General features: G+C 38.8%; 1 protein-coding gene across 1 annotated transcript in view; it reads left to right on the top strand.

Moving 5' to 3' along the window:
* Positions 1–18,783, top strand: part of GUCY2F (guanylate cyclase 2F, retinal) — a 78,672-nt gene that overhangs the window by 24,590 nt on the left and 35,299 nt on the right. The window contains exons 6-8 of the mRNA XM_036839306.1: positions 3,386–3,482; positions 7,486–7,617; positions 12,882–12,971. Coding sequence (XP_036695201.1) covers positions 3,386–3,482; positions 7,486–7,617; positions 12,882–12,971 — 319 coding nt within the window. The remainder of the gene's footprint in view (positions 1–3,385; positions 3,483–7,485; positions 7,618–12,881; positions 12,972–18,783) is intronic.

Raw genomic sequence — 18,783 nt, 5'->3', positions numbered from 1 at the left:
GGTATTAATTCACAGGACCGTAGCGGGGATTAAATAAACTGAAGCAAGTATTGTACCTAGAACAATACGTGACTCACAGTAGGTGCTCAAGAAACAGTAAATCTCATCTCCTTCCCAAGCACGTGGGACTCTCCTGCTGATTGTTGGGAGCCCAGGATCCTCACTTTGACAGTAATCTCTTTTGCCCAGGGTATCGTATTCCAGATTTTTACTGTCCTTCTTCCTTGGACAAAAACTATCCTAGATGATCATCAACATCATCAAGTCCTTGTTTTTCTCCCTCAGATCATTTAATACATGACCAACTACTCTGATGAACTAATTCAGGATCAGGGATAAATGGCTGAAGATGGCTTAATATGACACCCCTTTCTTATTATAATCTTTGCATTTTAACAGTTGGATCCTCCCCACATTAGGATGATTTGGGAAAAATGAAAAATGAAATCAGCCATACCCCTCCCACTTTACCCTTTCCACCTTGCAAACCACACCTTTGTTATCTCTTTGTGGGTGGTCCTAACAACAATATGACAAGAACTTGGTAGGGAATGGAGTGGAGCTATTTTGGAAAATTCCAAGAAAAAACATGTCTAGAGTGTATTAAGGAGCTGTGTAAATTTGGACAAGACACTAAATCTCTCTTGGCCAGAATTTTCTCATTTGTAAAATGAAGGAATTGGATTAGATGATCTTTAAGAGCCCTTCCAGCTCTGATGTTCTAATGAGTCTGCAAAATCCTGGATTGAAACTATAACAGGTGTTACTCTTAGTGTTAGAATGTTAGCATCGCTGTGAAAAACCACTATTATCCATCTCCCCAGTATTAGAAACTTGATAAAGCCACACAAAATAGTAGGTAGCTTATGCATTGTCAAAGCACACTTGATAAAGACAATAGTGTAGTTCAAAGGAAGTTTTTCTTTCAATTTCTATGACTGTGACATATCTCTGCTCAGAACAGAAATTTAATGTCTTTAGCTGCTGCCAAAGAATAAAGTATTTAATTAACATCATGAGATACTTAGTGAAAATAAATGCCCTCCAATCAAAATCTTCCCGTCTAGGGAGATTTGAAGAGTAATAGGCTCTGGCTTCCCAATGCCAAAAGATGCCATGGCAAGGTGGAAAATGGAGTCACTTAGCTGTTTATTTGTCAATCTCCCCACCCCCACTCTCCCCCAAATGACTGATCTCACTGGTCTTTCTCATGGAATTGACTGGTTTTTTGGGCTTAGAGTGAGCCCAACCTACAATTCTCAGGAAGGGAAGGAAAAAAAGAAAACAAAGTCATGGGGGGGGGGGTTGTTTGGATCTTGTGGGCTGAAGGGCAAAGAAGACTGGAGAGGAAAATGATTGGAGAGGAAAATGAGTTTGAGACAATTGGTACTTCAAGTGGTCACAGAGAACTCAGAGATGGGAGAGAGGCACATCATTTCCCAGAGTCACTTGGGCCTTGGTTCTTCAGTTAACAAAGCACAAAAGATGCCCTCTCTCTGCTGCCTTCCTCCCTCTCTCTGCCCACCGCGGCTGCAATCAGAAGAGCTGAGCGGCTGATGAGTTTCTGTAATAGATGGTGATTACTTGCAGGAGAGTGGCTCTCTGTTCCTTCCTTTTCTCTGTGTTTTGATTGTTTAAGTTTTTTTTTCTTCCGAAAGAAAGACGTGCAAAGAACCCAACCACCCCAAAACAAAGGATTCTTTGAACTCCTCCTTTCTCCCTACTCTGAACCAGATTGCCTCGCCTTTCTATAAAGCTCTCCCATGCTTTGTAATACTAATGATGATAATGAAAATAATGAGCTCTTATACTTTCATAGTGCTTCGCGCTTTTCGGAGCACTTTCACATATATTATCTCATTTGATTTTCAAAACAACTCTATAAAGTGAGTAATGCAAGGACTATTATCTGGCTAGATAGATGAGGACACTGGGGCATGAAGAGGTTAAATTATTTATCCAAGGTAATCTGGCTAATTAATGACAGAATCTGCACTACACCCCAGGTCTCTGGATTGAGAGTCCAGTTTTTTTTCTACTAGAGTGTATTCTGTAGCATGATTATTTTTACAGGTGTGCCTGTTTTAAGACAATTCACTGCACATATGAAATAGATAAGTTAGGGAGTGATGCTTTACTTTGCCAAAAGATTCATGTGCTCTACCCAAGAATTCACTACAGGGCTCTTTTAATTTTCTCTGCAGGGCAGCAGCTCCCACAGTGATAAGGGACATATTTGTTGGCAGACAATTAGAAACACATTAATTGTTTGTTTACAAATCAGTAGAATCACTGAGAAAAACTGTCTGGGTTGCTGGTACTTAAAGCTACAGTGACACTGTAGACTTCTGAGAGCAACTTGACAAAGCATTTTCATTCAGTGGTTGTTTTCCCCATTCTGGCTGTCGGCTTTAATACATTCCACAGGGTGACCATTAAGGGGTTATGGAAAAAGTGAAGCCAAACTGTAGCTATCAGAGCCCCCAAGACAAAACAGAACAAAACAACCACACAGACTAATCCAAGGTTCCCTTCAGGTCCTCAGGTTGCTCAGTTAGCTCAACTGAGGACCCACCTGGCTGTGTGGGTAGACATCATAAACTCCTATGTGTCTAGTAATTGATTTGTAAGAAATAATTGCATTCACCGCAAATTAATGGGCATGTTTGGAGAGAATCAGGTTTAAACTGTGAGACAAGGCTCTTTAAACAAGAGACCAATTCAGTCAAAGGAAAAAAACTCAGTCAGCCCACTTGTTTGGAATCATGTAGACAAAGCAACCAACTGATTGAATTTTTCCACTTTTCAACCTGTTGCTTTGGCAACGTATAGATGCAACTTTGCAAGACAAGTGGTCTTGTGGGCAGAAATCTGGGCCCACAGCCAGACACCAAGGATTCAAGTCCCAGCTCTGCCTCAGGCTATGGGATCTCACATAATTTGCTTAATTTTGTTTTGTTTCTTTAATGTGTTTTTTGTATTTATAAAATGGAGATTAATGATTCTTGGCCTTGGTATTATCAGAATATATACTATGGCATATGACAAAAGGTGTTGAGTTCTTTAAAAGTATTCAGAGGTGTTGTTTTGAATGTACCCTTGATGTGGAATCACTGTTTTATTAGTCTGAGATACCATCCCCATGCAGCACTCTCCCTTTTGATACCTCTTTAATAGCATTTTCACTTTTCTCTTTGTAACATTGCAAGTTATGAGGACCAGGCTTGTTCTCTCTCTTTGCTGTGGATACTGTGGTAAACATCTATGTGTGGTTATTCTCTCAATTATCTTGTATATATTTTTAACTTCTATCATAGGGCAAATTTACCCCTGGTTTGCAAAACATCTCGCCCCCTGTGACCTTCTGATTGTATGCTTGTTTCAGACGTCGTATAAATAAAATCCAGTTGATTAAAGGACCCAACAGAATTCTACTGACTTTGGAGGATGTGACGTTTATCAAACCCCACTTTGGCAGTAAGGTAAGGAACATCCCTTTCTCTTACTGCACGGCCCAAGCTGGTCTCCACACGCCACAAGTGACTATTGGGCACTTGGCATGTAGCTAGCCTGAACTGAGATGTGCTGTAAGAGTAAAATACACGTTGGACTTAGAAGACAGTATAAATGTAAAATATCTCATTAAAATTTTAAAAAATGTTAATGACATGTCAAAATGATAATACTTTAGATATATTGGGTTAAATAAAGTATATTACTAAAATTAACCTCACCTGTTTCTTTTTAGGTTTTTTTAATGTGACTACTAGAAAACTTAAAAGTACATATGTGGCTCATGTTACATTTCTATTGGATAGTGCTGTCTTAGTTTTGAGAAAGTGATGCAGCGCACTTTGAACAATAGTGTAGCTTTGACTTCATATAGCCCTTTTTTTGTACATTTGGACTCAACATGTGATTGCTAGTTCCTCAAGGGTGGAGGTACATCTTTTTTGTTTTAACGTTAGCCCATAGCACCTGATGTGGTGCTGATAGTGTAATAGGTGCTCTTAAAAGTGGTGAATGAATCAACTAGTGAAAGAAAGTTAAGTGTCACCAGGGGTTCTCTTCTGATTGTGATTGTGTTGTAATTGGCTATTTTCACTGAGTGCCTGCCACTATGTCCTGGCCTTGGGCTAGGCTTTGTAAGAGATGGCATGTAGTCCCTGCCTTCATGGAGATTACAGTCAAGTCAGAGAGACAAATCATACCACACGAGTCGGTAGATGCCATATTGCACAGAGGACACTAGAAATATGGTAGAACTTAAGAGGAGATCGATCAGTGGAGGAAGGCTTCTTAGAGAGCCAGCACCGAATCTGGGTCTTAAAGAAGGCGGGAGAGGATTTGTCTAGGTCCCAGGTCACAAACTGGTAACCACTTTTGTCTGACCTTTATGGTTTTAAAAAATTGTAGCCAGAATTTTGCAATTGTGAGATTATACATAAAAACCTGGATTTCTGGATGTTCTTTATAGGTTGGAAGATCTATCAACTTTGGGCATCATTGTGGCAACTGGCTGAAACTCTTCAGTAGTCACCATTTTCGGAAGAATTTGCAAAAACGGTGTCTGCAGTTTGACACATTTCCCATCACTCTCTATTGTCTTATACTCAACTTATTTCATCAATTTATATTACCTGCCTCACCCCTATAGGCCTCCTAGGCAGAGAAAACAGCACAAACAAGAGCTTGGAAAAGAAAATGTGTAGGGAAGAGTTTTGTCCAATGCAGCTAGTAGTAGGAGACTGTGCCTCTTTGTGCCCAGTATATGTGGTCAAAATAAGACATTAGTCTTTGCAAATTCTAGTATGGTGGTGGCAGGGTGTACGGAGAGGATTCCCACACCTCACATTGTTCTTATGTGCTATTTACTTTTGCTACCCCAGCATACCAGATCTGAGAATTAATTATCTCTGTGACAGAACTGATCACTTGCCTAAATGTGACACTAAAAGGTGTGCTTTAACTAGTTGGCTGGATGAGAGTGGATTTACATGATAATACCCTGTGCATTTGGAATCAAATGAAAAGTTCAGCTGTTTGCTTTAAGTCTCAATTACAGCCCTAACTCTTACTTGTTTAAATCACCAGATCCTTTTGCAAGGTTGATATCATGTTCCTGGAAATGTATTGCTGAATGCCAAAATGATCACTGTGGCTGAAAGCTACATTCTGCCCTTATGCCATCAAAACTTATTGATGTTAGTCTCTATTTTTGAAGCCACCAGAGGACACTGGAACTCAAGTGGTAGAATTTGTCTGGATTTGTCATATTCAATATAACTAGATGTTTTGGGTCTAAAGTGTCAAAACAATAAACGTAGCTCAATTTTGGACTGAATTAGCCTCTCCTTTTTATAGGCCTTGCAGTAGTCCAGTAAATATAAAACCTCTTGCACCTATGCCTTCTCTCTTTCCTACTGAGACACAAAATATATTTGGGTTTCATACCAGTTCTCACAAAATCACCATAAATAACAGAATAGTGCTACCTTCAGATGAGCAAAGTGCCTAAGGTTTTAAAATCTTGTTCATGATAATAGATCTTTTCTTTCACTTGTGCATAAATTCTGACATAATGAGAGTTAAAAAATACAATCATCACCACTTCTCACCATATGAGTGATAAAAATGAATAGCAACAGGGATAGATAGCCTTACAGGGCTGCTTCTCCTTCTTCTCCTTCTTCTTCTTCTTCTTCTCCTTTTTTCTTTACTATATTGGCCCAGGTGGAAAGGGATGGCATTACCTAGAAGAACATAGCCGTCGGCCTCCAGATCCTTTTTGGCACTTGGCTTGTATCATGGGTTCTGATGGAAGAAGATAAGGGGAGCATATATTTTCCTTAACTGCTGTGTAGTCACAAACTTGCAGCTGGCTGTGTCTAATCAGTCAAGAAGCCAAGCCAAGAATTCCATCCAAATGGAATGTCTGAAAGTGTAAACTCTTGGTGAATAAAAAATTAATTCAGTCTAGAAAAATTGGCAGGTCAGTAGAAGTCAGGTCAGGAAAGGAAGTTTTTAGAAGAAAGTGAAGCTGAAGCCCAAATATATGTGGATTTTGGCAGATTCTCTTGCTCTCTCCTTTGCCCTTCATGGAGAGGTTTATATCTCAATATACAGATCTAGGTGCTCCTGCTGAGATATGAAAATAAAGAATGAAAGGGAAGTGGATTCCTCTCTGGCCTTGCTCTGTTGAGGAGAGTTCAGGTTGATGCAAGGGTTATGTGAAGAGTCAAGTTTTCCATCTTGTCTGAATCTTGAGCTGTTGGGACTTCAACACATTAGGAGCTAAGTATAGTTTACTATTGCCTTGGAGCTTTGTGATAGTCTTGTCTTGGTAGAATGAACTGAACTCGGGGCTAAATCAACTGGTGATCTTCAGTTTATCAAAGATTGTTAAGGGCAGAGTGTGTGAAACTGCTTAAGATTAATTTTTATTGGCAAGCAAGAGTGAAACAAAGCATGATGTGGTACAAAGAACACAAGACCGGAAATATAACATCTACATTCCTCTTCCAGTCCCTAAGTCCCTCTCTAGGTCTCTGTTTCTTCATTGTAAAATGAGAGTGTTGGAGTTGGTGGTGGGGAATGGACTAGACAATACCAAATGTAACTGCTAACTCTGAATTGCTATAATTTTAAGAAAGGCATATTTAGAGACGTGGAGAAGGATATGAGGAACTTGTTGACTTATTATTTCTTCATATGAAGTACGTCTGCTGGTTCAGTTGAAGATATTAAGTTCAGTTGAAGATGTTCAATTTTAAAAGTTAACACAGATTGGAGATAACCCTTCCTTTTGTCATTCAACTGTACACTTCCTAGCCCTCTCTTACCAGGCTTATGTGTACTAATTAACAAATAAAGAAATAAAAAATTTGGCCTATTTAAACATCAGACTTATAAATCATGGGCAGATGATCTTCTCACTCTCTACCATCTTATAGCTTTCTGAGATATCTTCTGCCATTAATCTTGCCTGCACAAAAAAGGATGCCATTCAAGATGGTATAACATAAAGAGCTAGGCCTAAGAGCCAGAACAGTGGGATTCTGTCCTAATTTTTCTATTGATTTTTCAAAATGTTAGATTCTCATCTTTTTCTCATTTTTGTCTATAAAATGAGGGTCCCAAATTAAATTATGACAGGCGTTCTTTCTTGTCCCCCAAAATCCACGGCTCTAATCTTCTCTAGGAGATGGAAATATCTGCAAAGCTTTGCCTTTCTTTTGTGGTATATGGAGGTGAATTGTGGTATACGGAGGTGAAGCACAGAACGAACCCTAGCATAAAAAACTGCTGGGGATAGGAAAAATTAATCAATCTCATGTTTATAGAGCTCAACTCATAGAGTTACTCTCTTAGGAATTAAAGAAGAAAAAAATACCATGTAAGCACAGTGTCTATACCATAGCTCAATGCTCTGTCCTTAATCACGGTAATTTTGTTCATAAACTTTCTTTTCTAATCCTTTCACAGAGAGGAAGTCGTGCCAGTGTAAGCTTCCAGATCACGTCGGAGGTCCAAAGTGGAAAGTCCCCAAGGCTCTCCTTTTCTTCAGGGAGCCTAACTCCAGCTACCTATGAAAACTCCAACATAGCGATTTATGAGGTAGGATATCCAACAGCTATCTAATCTGCTGCCTTCTTGGGTTTTAAAATGAGGCAGTGACGTAGGACTTACTTAGTCTTTGTGCCAAAATATTGAGGCTTTTGGTAAGTCTTTCCTTTTGATAAGTGTTTTTGTCCATTATCCCCTTACAGACTTGTTTGATTGACATTTTTGACGATGATTTTCCTCGGCAACTAATCTACTTACTTCCAACTTCATTGATCTTTCAACACCATGTATTTACTATGAATGCGGAAAAAAGTTCGTGAGGCCCAAACACTTAACCATGTTACTCATTCCAGAAGACATAGATATAATAATAGAAGAAATGACTTCCTGAGTGAACTGTTTGTGATGGGATGTCTAGAGACATGCTTATATAGAGTAAGGCTTGGGGCAAGCTCTTCCCTTCAAATACTGCTTGTTCTTCCTTTACCTGTTATTCTCTGATATTACTGAAATCTTTAAAAAATTATTCATTTCTTTCCTTTTCTCAGCCTGTACTTCCTCTTGCAGTAAAAGGTTACCTTCTGATGTCTAAAATAGAAATCCTTTTTATTTCACTTAAATTTCTGTCTTTCAAGCTTTAAGAGACCACCCCCAACCCCTTGTTCTAAGATACTGGAATTTGGCAACCAGAACAAATCTTGAATCAGTTGGAGAGACGAACTGTTTCTTCTCAGCAGGAAAGAGTTAAGCAGGGGGTAAAAGGGAAACTAGACTGCCTTTCTGTCCCTCCTAAGTAAGGCCTTCCCAGTATGGTTTCCTTGTTTTGTTTGAAGATACTCCCAAAAGCAGCAAACACTCTCAACTTCAATAGTAACTACAAAGAAAGTCCCAAACAGGCCAGAATGAGTTTTTAGGTTGTCCACCATTGGATTTTCCGAGTGAATGCTCTCCTTCATTGGATAAATAATTTATAACTACATAAAAACGCCAAGATTAGCATGGCATATATTTTCTCAGTGTACCTGAAGTGTGTTGACTTAAATTTGGAGCAGGAAACCTCTGGATCTTGCCTTGAACTTAATTTAATCAAAGAGGAGATTTGATTCAAATGTAAACTTGAGGTATTGGGGAATTGACAGTTCTACTCTCTCAAAGACCAAAGGCAAGATAATCTCAAGATAATCTTATGACTGTCAAATGGAATGGGGCTGATGGCTTTACAAATATATTGACATCTCTAAGATTCTGAAGTAAATCTCAATACCTAAGGCAGTCTCTTGGTTTTTCATCTGTAAATTGAGGGGTTGAACTAAATTCTTAATCTTGGCTGTTCATTAGAATCTCTGTGGGAAACGAAAAAATACCTATGCCCAGGCATAGTAACTCTGATTCATTTGGTATGGGGTGGGCCCAGGCATTGGTATTTCTTTTAAAAGTTCCCCTATATGTGCAGCCAGGGTTGAGAATTGCTGAACTAAGAGTAAGGCTTCTTCTGGCTCAGATACGCTATGATTCTCTGATTCTGCAGAAGAATTTATGTGTTTAATTGTGGTATGTTTTATTTGGTGGAGCTGGAAGGTGATAGTGTAGAATTAAGAAGGGAGAAAATAAACATCTGTATGTAATTGGCCTTTAAGAATTTGTCAGATATTTCCTCATTTTGGAAGGAAGCAGACAGTTGAGTTAGTTCCCATAATGACTGTTGTTGGTCAGTCAGATCATGGGTGTTTCTGAATTGTGTGGGCCAAAGGGGGACTTTATCTGCACAAAAGGAAGGTGTTAGTGAGAATAATATCACACCATGAGGTCAAGTTTAGGCTGATGGCAGGGTGCAAAGGAAGACAGTTGAAGCTAGAAAACTGCCTAGCTAGAGCTAAAGAGGACTCCAGGAGAGAGCGGTAGTCAATCGAATCAACAGACCAAACAAAGAGGTCCAGTGTGCCTTCTGAAACAGCCCTCTATTAGGATTCATTCAGCCCTCTAAAGATTCATTATCTAGTTTCTGTTTAGAATAAACCGAATTTTCATATGAATTTTTACCGGAAGGTGTGGAAGTTCCAGACAATGTGCCTGGAGTAGCAGATACCTAATAACAAAGGACAGGCTTCTTTAGGACATGCCATAACATTGTATACACTGGCACAGATTCACACTTTGATGGGACACACAGATGCACAGCCTTCGGAACTGTACAGGAAAATCAGCCCTTATCTCAGAGATACTCTGTGAGATGTAAAAGGAAAGCCAGCAGAGCAGACTGCTGGGGAGAAAGAGCTATGACTGGCTGATGCAATGGGGATGTGTCAGGATCTGTTCTAATAGCCACAGTCTAGGAGAGAGGGGTGAGGTAGGCAGTAGTGCAACCCTGACACACTCAGAGAGAACCCACTGAACTGATCCTCCCTCTTTATTCTCTGACTCCTTCTGTCTCTCAACCTCTCCGTGTGTTTTTCTCTTTGTCTCATTTCTGTCTCTCCCCCGCACACCCTCCCCATTCATTTCTCTTTTCCAGAGCCTTTTTTTCTATCTTCCCACCTTCTATATCCCGTATAGCTCTCTCTCCACTCCTCTCCTTTGCACCAACCATCTTTTCTCTCTCATCACAGAATCGGATCATCAAAGCTGAAAAGGACCTTAGAAATCATCTAAGTCGTCCAGCTCTATCAGTGAGGAAACTGAGGCTCAGGCCAATGAGGTAGCTACCCTAAGACCACCCCTGAATTTGAGGCAAAGCCAGGTCTAGGACTTAATCCTCTTGACTCTTAGCTAATACAACATGGCCTTAGTGCAAAACTGATGGACTTTAAATTACTTCTAAAAACTTTAGTGGATAGAGTTTGATGTTTCTTCCTCTTAATTAAAAAGTGAATGATGAGTGAAATATTTTATCATTCTTTCTCTTAAAAGAAAAAACAGAACAAATAGTGCATGCTCGGTAAAGATAAAACCTGCCCATATCCTCCCTTTTCCTCATTACTCATAAAGTAGGATACACACAGACTTAATAAACATTTGCTTATAAAGTTCATGAGAATTGTTTAAATCTTTAAACAAACACACACAAATCCCCCAAACCAAAGAAAGCCCATGGGAGGAAAGAGCAACAAAGTGGGAGATGGAAGACCTTGGCTCTGTTACTACCTAACCTTCTGACCTTGGGCAAGTCATTTAATCTCTTCAGGCTTCAATTTCTTTAAATATGAAGCCCTCAAATTTGGTGATTTGGGAGGAAATAAAGCTCTGCTTAACTAGTTGTAAAAGTTAATAAGCAAGAGAGAAAGTGGACCCATATCTGCAATAGGGTGGATTCCAGGAAGAAGGTATTAGGCACTGGCTATAGGCAGAGCCAGGGCTGCCAGTACTGATATTCAGGCTGTACATGGCACAAGGGAACCACTTCTAAGACGGTACTATTCACATTGTAGACATATAGTAACTTATACGAGAGTGGTGCAGGAGTGAGCAAAGAGATTCTGGCCTCTCAGCCTAGTTCTGGAATGAGGTGGCGGACCTGACAAAGAGGCCTTACCTGGCAGGCAGGGCTTGGTGGTCCGCAGAATACTGAAGCTGCTAGTGCAGTGTTTTCCCTGGTGTCTGGAGGATGTATGAGTCAACGAGAGTGTGGTACCTGCACAGATATATACAGCTGCCCAACATCACAGGGCTGCCACAGGCTGCAAAATAATATTCTCACATTATTTTTTTACTTGAGGGAAAGCACCCTTTGCTAATTAGCACAAAGGTGCCATAGAGGCTAACGGTGACCGTGGTCCAAGTAATATAATTGCAAAGGTGCTGGGAAGGCTTTACTATATACACATCAGTGTATAACCCACACGTGGGCTGACTTTGTAAATTCCCAGTTAGAGTTGATTCTTTCAGATTAAACCTCAGCCTTTGATCCCTCTAAAGGGCAAAATCCTTTAGATTTTGTGGGGCCTTACAATGGGCCTTTCTAACCAGTTCCTAAGTGACTATGATGTAACTAGGTCTAGGGTCACACTCAGGGAATTGCTGGGCAAGAGACCAGGAAAGCTGCCTTTGGTACTTTGACCATTCTGCTACAGGCAGGCACTGGTCCTGGACTACCTTTCTGAATTTTGTGGGCGTGAGCCTGGCTGGCACAGTTTTGTTCAGCTGCTGAAGGCCTCTAGAAGCCATTTCCTAGTTAAAGGGTTTTGAGCTCCTTGGCCAGAAGATACCCTCTAACACGCATCTGAGCGAGTAACTCAGATGCCTGCAGCTCCCATTATTAGCCTTTGCCTCCGGCTGGTCTCCAGATGTAGTGCCACAGCTGGATATACTCCATAATAAGAGAGTGGCTACACTCTCTTATTCTCGGAATTTGACTGTACAGAGCTCTCTGCTTTATTATCTCTACTTGATGACAAATTGGTGCAGCCTGAAATGGAATCTCCAGGCTATAGGTAATAGACGTGAAAGCACTTTGAAGAGGAGAGAGCGCTGTGCAAATGTAAGGCATTATTATTATTATCACAGAGAAAAAGGAATCTATGTATTGCTTTTTTCAGATTTGGGTTGGACAGAAACTAAACAGGGCTTGATGACTGATGAATCCTTGAGGCTATGCACGTAGAAGAAAATTATCTATCAGGCACTGGTGTTAAAGTGAAGACAGTAAAATAATTGTTGTTTTTGACTTGACAGCAGCCTTAGAAATAGCTGTTTTGTGCTTAAAAAGTCAGAAATAGACTTCTGAAAGAGTCTAGATTACTCTATTACTATGGTAGTACATTTGTACATCCAAATAAAAAATGGTTAATCGATGTTTAAGCCAATCAGTTTATGATTAAAGCATAACAGGCCCCCAAAATGGCCTGTCCCACAGGAGAAAAATGGATCAAGGTAAATGCAGGAAACATTTGCTGCACTACATCTCCTGCCCTACATCTCTCGACATAGACGCCTCAAGGCAGTGAGAATTGCAACCACTAACCATCACCATTAATCGCAGGAAACCTGGTGCTACATCACTTAGCTATGAATGAGTGAAATGACCCAGCACTTTCTGCAGTTAGTTAAGGAAGTCGTTGCAGAGAGCAGTATCATTCCTTTTCTGGCATCTGCATCCCTGCAATTGTTTCCCTGCTTTAGTTAATTGGAATTTTAAACTTTAACTTCTCTGTGTGACCTCCTTTTTAGCTCCGAATACAGAATGTCCATGGGGTGGAGGGTGAGAGAGGAGGAACAACGCTTGTTTCGGTTGATGGTCTAAACTCTTCATGTGGAAGGGACATTGCTCTAAAGCTGCTGGCAACTAAGGCTCACCAACAATCTTTACCTTTTCTTTCTAGGGTGATTGGGTGTGGCTGAAAAAGTTCCCCTCTGGAGATTTTGGAGACATTAAATCCATCAAATCAAGTGCAAGTGATATGTTTGAAATGGTATGAGAAACCCTCTCATATATATTCCCACCGAAACCACCAATCCTTTCTCCAAAGTAACTAATACCAGCTGTTAGGAAGATCCTTTAACAGATCAGTGCAGGGAAACTATAGGGTGGCTACTGACTCATTATGACCGTATGATGCAATGGCAAAAGTATGGGCTCTGGAGTCAGAAAGACATGAAGGATTCACTTCTCAGCGCTACCACTTAAGAGATACATTAACTTGGGAAAGTCACCTAAACTCCCTGAGCTTTACTCTCCTTATTTGTAAAAGGAGTATATTAATGTCTACCTCCCAGGGTTGAGATAATACATGTAAAGCACCTTGCACGTTTCCTGACATATACCTTCTTTGTAAAATGGTAGGTATCTGAATATTATTAAGTACATATCCCATAATCATTCAAAATCTCCGTTTGCCAGGCCTGGAAAAGTCATCTGGTAATTTCTATTTACATAAGAAAATTGGTGATTTCCCAATCCCACCAATTATATTAAAAAAGTCCTTGGATAGTTTGTTTAAGGAAGCAGTCTGTACATAAGGCAGAGGTGATGATGTTTCCTCTCAAACCATTTAAAATTGGCTCCTCCTTGAACTTTGAGTTCATAAAAGATTTATGGAGACTGTCTCTGGTTCCTTCAGACTCATGAAAGTGGGATTTCTAGAAGATAATGATATATTTCTTCACATTTATGAATCAGGCAAGTTCAAATCAATCCAATAGGTTTGAATGAGACACCTGCTACATCCAGACTGCTGTACAAGTGAGAAAACAAGGGAAATGGGGAAATGGAAGAGGTGCAGCCCATGAGGGACCCAATGTGCCCCATGGATCAGAATGAGATGTTATGATTTGGTATTTTCCTTACATGTGGTTTTGATGCCTGGAGCTGAAGGAAAAATAATGAGAGATGAATCCAGAAGGGGGACTAAGGTCAGAGCTAGAATAAGCAGTTCCACACTGGTTTGATGATCTGGGATGCTAAACAGAGAGCTAGATCCAAAGTACGGAGCCAAACAAGGCCAAACCTGGGGGAGCTGATAAACTAGAAGTATGGAAATAAGAAGACCCAAGGTAGAGTGTGTCCATGATACCTTTTTTTTGGGTAATTTAAAATTTTGACGTAATTTCAAACTTGCAGCAAAGCTGCAAGAATAATTCAAGGAACTGCTGTATATCCTACCCAGATTCAGCAATTGTTTACATTTTGCCTAGTGCTTTTCATTCTCTATTTATAAATTTATGTACAGTCGGCCTTCAGAAACCATGTGTTCCGCACCCTTTGATTTAACCAACTTCAGACTGGTTGAATCCACAGGTGCAGAACCCACGGATATGGAGGGCCCACTGTACTATTTTATTTTATTTTTGTTTTTTTTAAGTTGACAAGTATTTATTACATTGTTTGATAACAACCAATATTATGTGTTAACTATCATTTTTTTAAAGGATAAAATCATGATGCTCGCACCAATACAAAATGAATACATGTCAAAGGTTTTGTTTAAATCATTATATATATAAGGGAATCAGGAAGATATTACAACCACTTCAAGGGAGAATTCAAGGGAAGTACTGCTGTATCATTTTATATAAGGGACTTCAGCGTCCATGGATTTTGGTATCCTCAGGGGTTTGGAATCAATCCCCAGTGGATACTGAGGGATGACTCTATATTCTTTTTTTCTCAACCATTTGAGAGTAAGGTGTAGACATCATGCCATTTTACCTCTAAATACTTCAGTGTTTATTTCCTAAAAACAAAGACATTCTTGTATATAACTATGGTATAATCATCAAAATCAGAAAATTTAGCATTGATACAGTAATATTATCTAAACTACTGCTCATATTTTAATTTTATCATTAGTCATAATACATTATAGCTAATTTTTCCCTGGGCCAGTTTCCAATGCAAGTTCACACATTGTAGTTGGTTGTCATGTCTTTTTAGTTGCCTTTAATCTGAAACAGAGCCTCAGCTTTTTGTTGCTGTAGTTTTTCTTTATCTTGACATTATTTGAAGAATGCAGGTGAGTTATTTTGTAGATGGTCCCTCAATTTGGGTTTTTTCCATGTTCTTCATGGTTAGATTTAGTTTATGCATCTTCAGCCAGAATGCTACAAAAGTGATGCAGTGTTCTTTTCAGTGCTTTGTATTAGGAAGCACATAACGTTGATTGTCCCATTTTTAGTGATATTAACTCTTATCGCTTGGTTTAGGTGGTGTCTACCAGATTTTGCCACTGTAGAGCTACTGTTATTTTTTTCTTCATTGTAATTAATACATAATTTGTAGAGAGATACTTTGAGTCTGTATAAATATCCTGTTTTTCTAATCAAATTTTTACGTACTAATTTTAGCATCCATTGATGATTCTCTAACTCTAGCATTCTTTCTATGTTTATTTGTTGGCTCTGTATTGTAAGAAGGAGCCTTACCTTCTCTACTGTTTATTTATTTATTCATACATTTATACCAGTGGTTTTAATTTTATTCAATTATCTATCATTTATATCTATCTATCTATCTATCATCCATCTAATACCTCCAATTGTAATTGAATACCACAGAGTTCATTCTATCCTTTCCCTTTCCATATTTGTAACTCCTTTCTCCAGCCAGTTAGAAAACTGGCTCCCATTATCCTCATGACATCTTTTTGTGTCCCCTTACTAACTTGTGTTACTATGTCAGGTGCAGATAGTAACTCAATTCTAGGGTGAGGGCCAATTTTCCAGAATTTACCATGTGAAAGGCCCTAATTCCTTTCTAGTACTTTTCTGAAGCAGGAAGTGGATCTGACGATGCTATCACTGTGAGTGCAGCACTGCTTTGACTCCTATGTGCCTTCATAATTTTAAAATTTTGGGACTGAGTATCAGGGGTCAGACTGGAAAACACATCTTGGTGAGCCAGCTATAGAAGGGAGTCGTGTACAGTCAGATAGATATTCCTTAAAGGGAAACAGCTGGAGTCAGAAGGCCAAAGGACTGATGACTTCCAACATCTTTTAGGGTCCCAACTTCTGCAAAGGTGTATGCAGGAAAATCAGGCTGTATGTATCTCCCAGTCTCATGTTCTTTCCCATCATCTGGAACTGAGTGGCATACTGCCTGTACCTTCTAATACCTTGGCTATTTAGTTCCTTGCCATATAATCTCTAATCATCTTCTCTTCCATTTCACTTTGGCCATCCACTACTATCGTTATACCTTGGGGTTTGTCATTATCTATAATTGCTACTGAAAATGCTTCACTTCCCAAATCATAGATTCAAACATCACACTCTCTGACTATAGCCTTCTCTTCTTTCAACTGTGCCTATATTTTACATCGGGTCTTCCTGTCTACTGCCCTCTACTTTCTCCCATCCCACAAGCCCTTCTTTTATCTTCTTTCATGCCCACCTTAGATTTCATAATTGACCGTTTGAACACATTCTTATTTCTGTCTTTTTGGACACACTTATAAAACTCATATTCAGGATGACCCTAACTCTTAACTTTCTTTGTGCCTGCATCTGAACAGCTGAGTATTATGGCAGAAAGTCGTGCAACAAGGTATATTGTTTCCATCTTAAAATGTCCCTTAAAATTGTCCTTTAAGTCCATTATAATACTTCATTAGTTAATTCACTTTCTACAACCTGTATTTCAGAGCTTCTCCATTTTCCTTAAAAGTCCAATGTTCTCTTCCTCTATTCTCACTGTTACCATCCTGGTCCAAGCCACCATCATCACCCACTAGAGCTACTGCAATTGTCTGTTTCTTTTTTTTTTAAAGAGACAGTTTAGTTTTTAGAGCAGTTTTAGGTTCACAGCAAAATTGAGCCTCCCCCATTATCAACATCCTGAGCCAGAGTGGTACATTTGTTATAATCCATGACCACACGTTGACACATCATTATCACCCAAAGTCCATAGCTTACATTAGGGTTCAGAGGGTAGTACATCCTATGCATTTTGACAAATGCATAATGATGTATCTACCATAATAGTAACATACAGAATAGTTTCAATGCCCTAAAAATCCTCTATGCTCTGCCTAGTCACACCTTCCTCCCCCTAAACCCTGGCAACCACTGGCAATTGTCTTTACACATATCCACTTTTACCACTGTCAAATCTTTTCTCCACATTGCAATCTGAATCAAAATCAAACCTGATCTTGTCAGTTCTCTGCTTGAATCTCTTTAATTAGATTCCTATTGTTCTTCTCTTTGTGTGGAGATTTTAAATTACAGATCCAATTTCTTGAATAGATATTGGACTATTCAAACTTTCTATTTCTTCTTATACCTGTTTCAGTAAGTTATGACTTAAAAGGAAGTTGTCCATTCCATATATGTTGTTGAACTTACTGGCATAAAGTTGTACATAATATGCTCATGCAATCTTTTAAGTAGCCTTAGGATCTGTAGTGATGCTCCCATTTTCATTTCTGATATTGATAATTTCTGTTTTCTCTTTCTTGATCAGTTTTGCTGGAAGATTATCAATTTTATTAATCCTTTCCAGAAATCAACTTTTGGCTTTGTTGATTTTTCTCTATTGTATGTCTGCTTTCTATTTCATTGATTTGTATTCTGATTCTTTCTTTCCTTCTAATTTGTTGTTCTTTTTCTAGTTTTTTGAGCTGGAAGTTTTTATAGTTGATTTTAACCTTTCTTAGTTTCCAATACAGTCACTTAAAGCTAGAAAACTCCCTTTAAGTACTGCTTCAGCTACATCCTGGAAGTTTTTCTTTTCTTTTAAAAAACTTTTATTATGGAAAATAACAAACACATACAAAATAAACAGAATGATATAAACAAACTCCATATGCCTGTCACCCAACTTCAACAATTATCAACATTCTACCATTATTATTTCATCTCTACCTCCACCCACTTCTCACATCTCTAACTTGGTTATTATTGTTGTTGTTGTTATTTTGCAGTTCTGTATTTCTGAGGTACAATTACACGCATTGAAATGCTCATATCATAGATATATAATTTTGATGAAGAGATATGCCCATATAATCTAGACTTCTATTATGATATAGAATAGGGGTTGGCAAAGTTTTTACATCCTGGCCTGTTTTTTACATCCTGGGAGCTAAGAATGTTTTTTACATTTTTTAAGGGTTGTAAAAAAAGAAAACAAAGATTATGCAACAGAAACTATACATGATTGGCAAAGCCTAAAGTATTTACTATATGTACAGAAGAGGATTGCTGACCCCTGATATAAAACATTTCTTTCTCTCAAGAAAGTTCCCTTGTGTTCATTAGTAAATTATTGCGCCCTCCCCCCCGCCCCCCACCAACCAAAGAAAACCACTGTTCTGGGTTTTTGGTCTATCTTGCATTAATTTTGCTTATCCTATAACCTCATACAAGTGGAATCATATAGCATACTGACTGATTCATTCGTGTTATCGTGTGTATAAATAGCTTGTTCTTTTCATTGCTGAGTAGTAGTCAATTGCATGAATATAACACAATGTAATTATCTATTTTCCTGCTGATGGGCATTTAGGCTGGTTCCAATTTTGGCTATTGTGAATAAAACTGATATGAATATGCTTTTTATGTCTTTTTATGGACACATATTTTAATTTCTCTTGGGTAAATACCTAAGAGTGGAATTTCTATGTTAAAATATAGTATATGTTTAACTTTATAAGACACTATCAAACCTTTCCTATTTTAATCTCCTACATGCAAATTATGAGAGCTCCCTTTACATCATCACCAATGATGTAGTCTTGTCAGTCTTTTTGGTTTTAGTATTCTAGTGGGTTTCTATGGGTATCTC

This window comes from Balaenoptera musculus, chromosome X (assembly GCF_009873245.2).
Source record: "Balaenoptera musculus isolate JJ_BM4_2016_0621 chromosome X, mBalMus1.pri.v3, whole genome shotgun sequence".
Lineage (NCBI taxonomy): Eukaryota > Metazoa > Chordata > Mammalia > Artiodactyla > Balaenopteridae > Balaenoptera > Balaenoptera musculus.
Note: the sequence above shows the minus strand (reverse complement) of the source record. Positions and strands in the feature narration are given on the sequence as shown.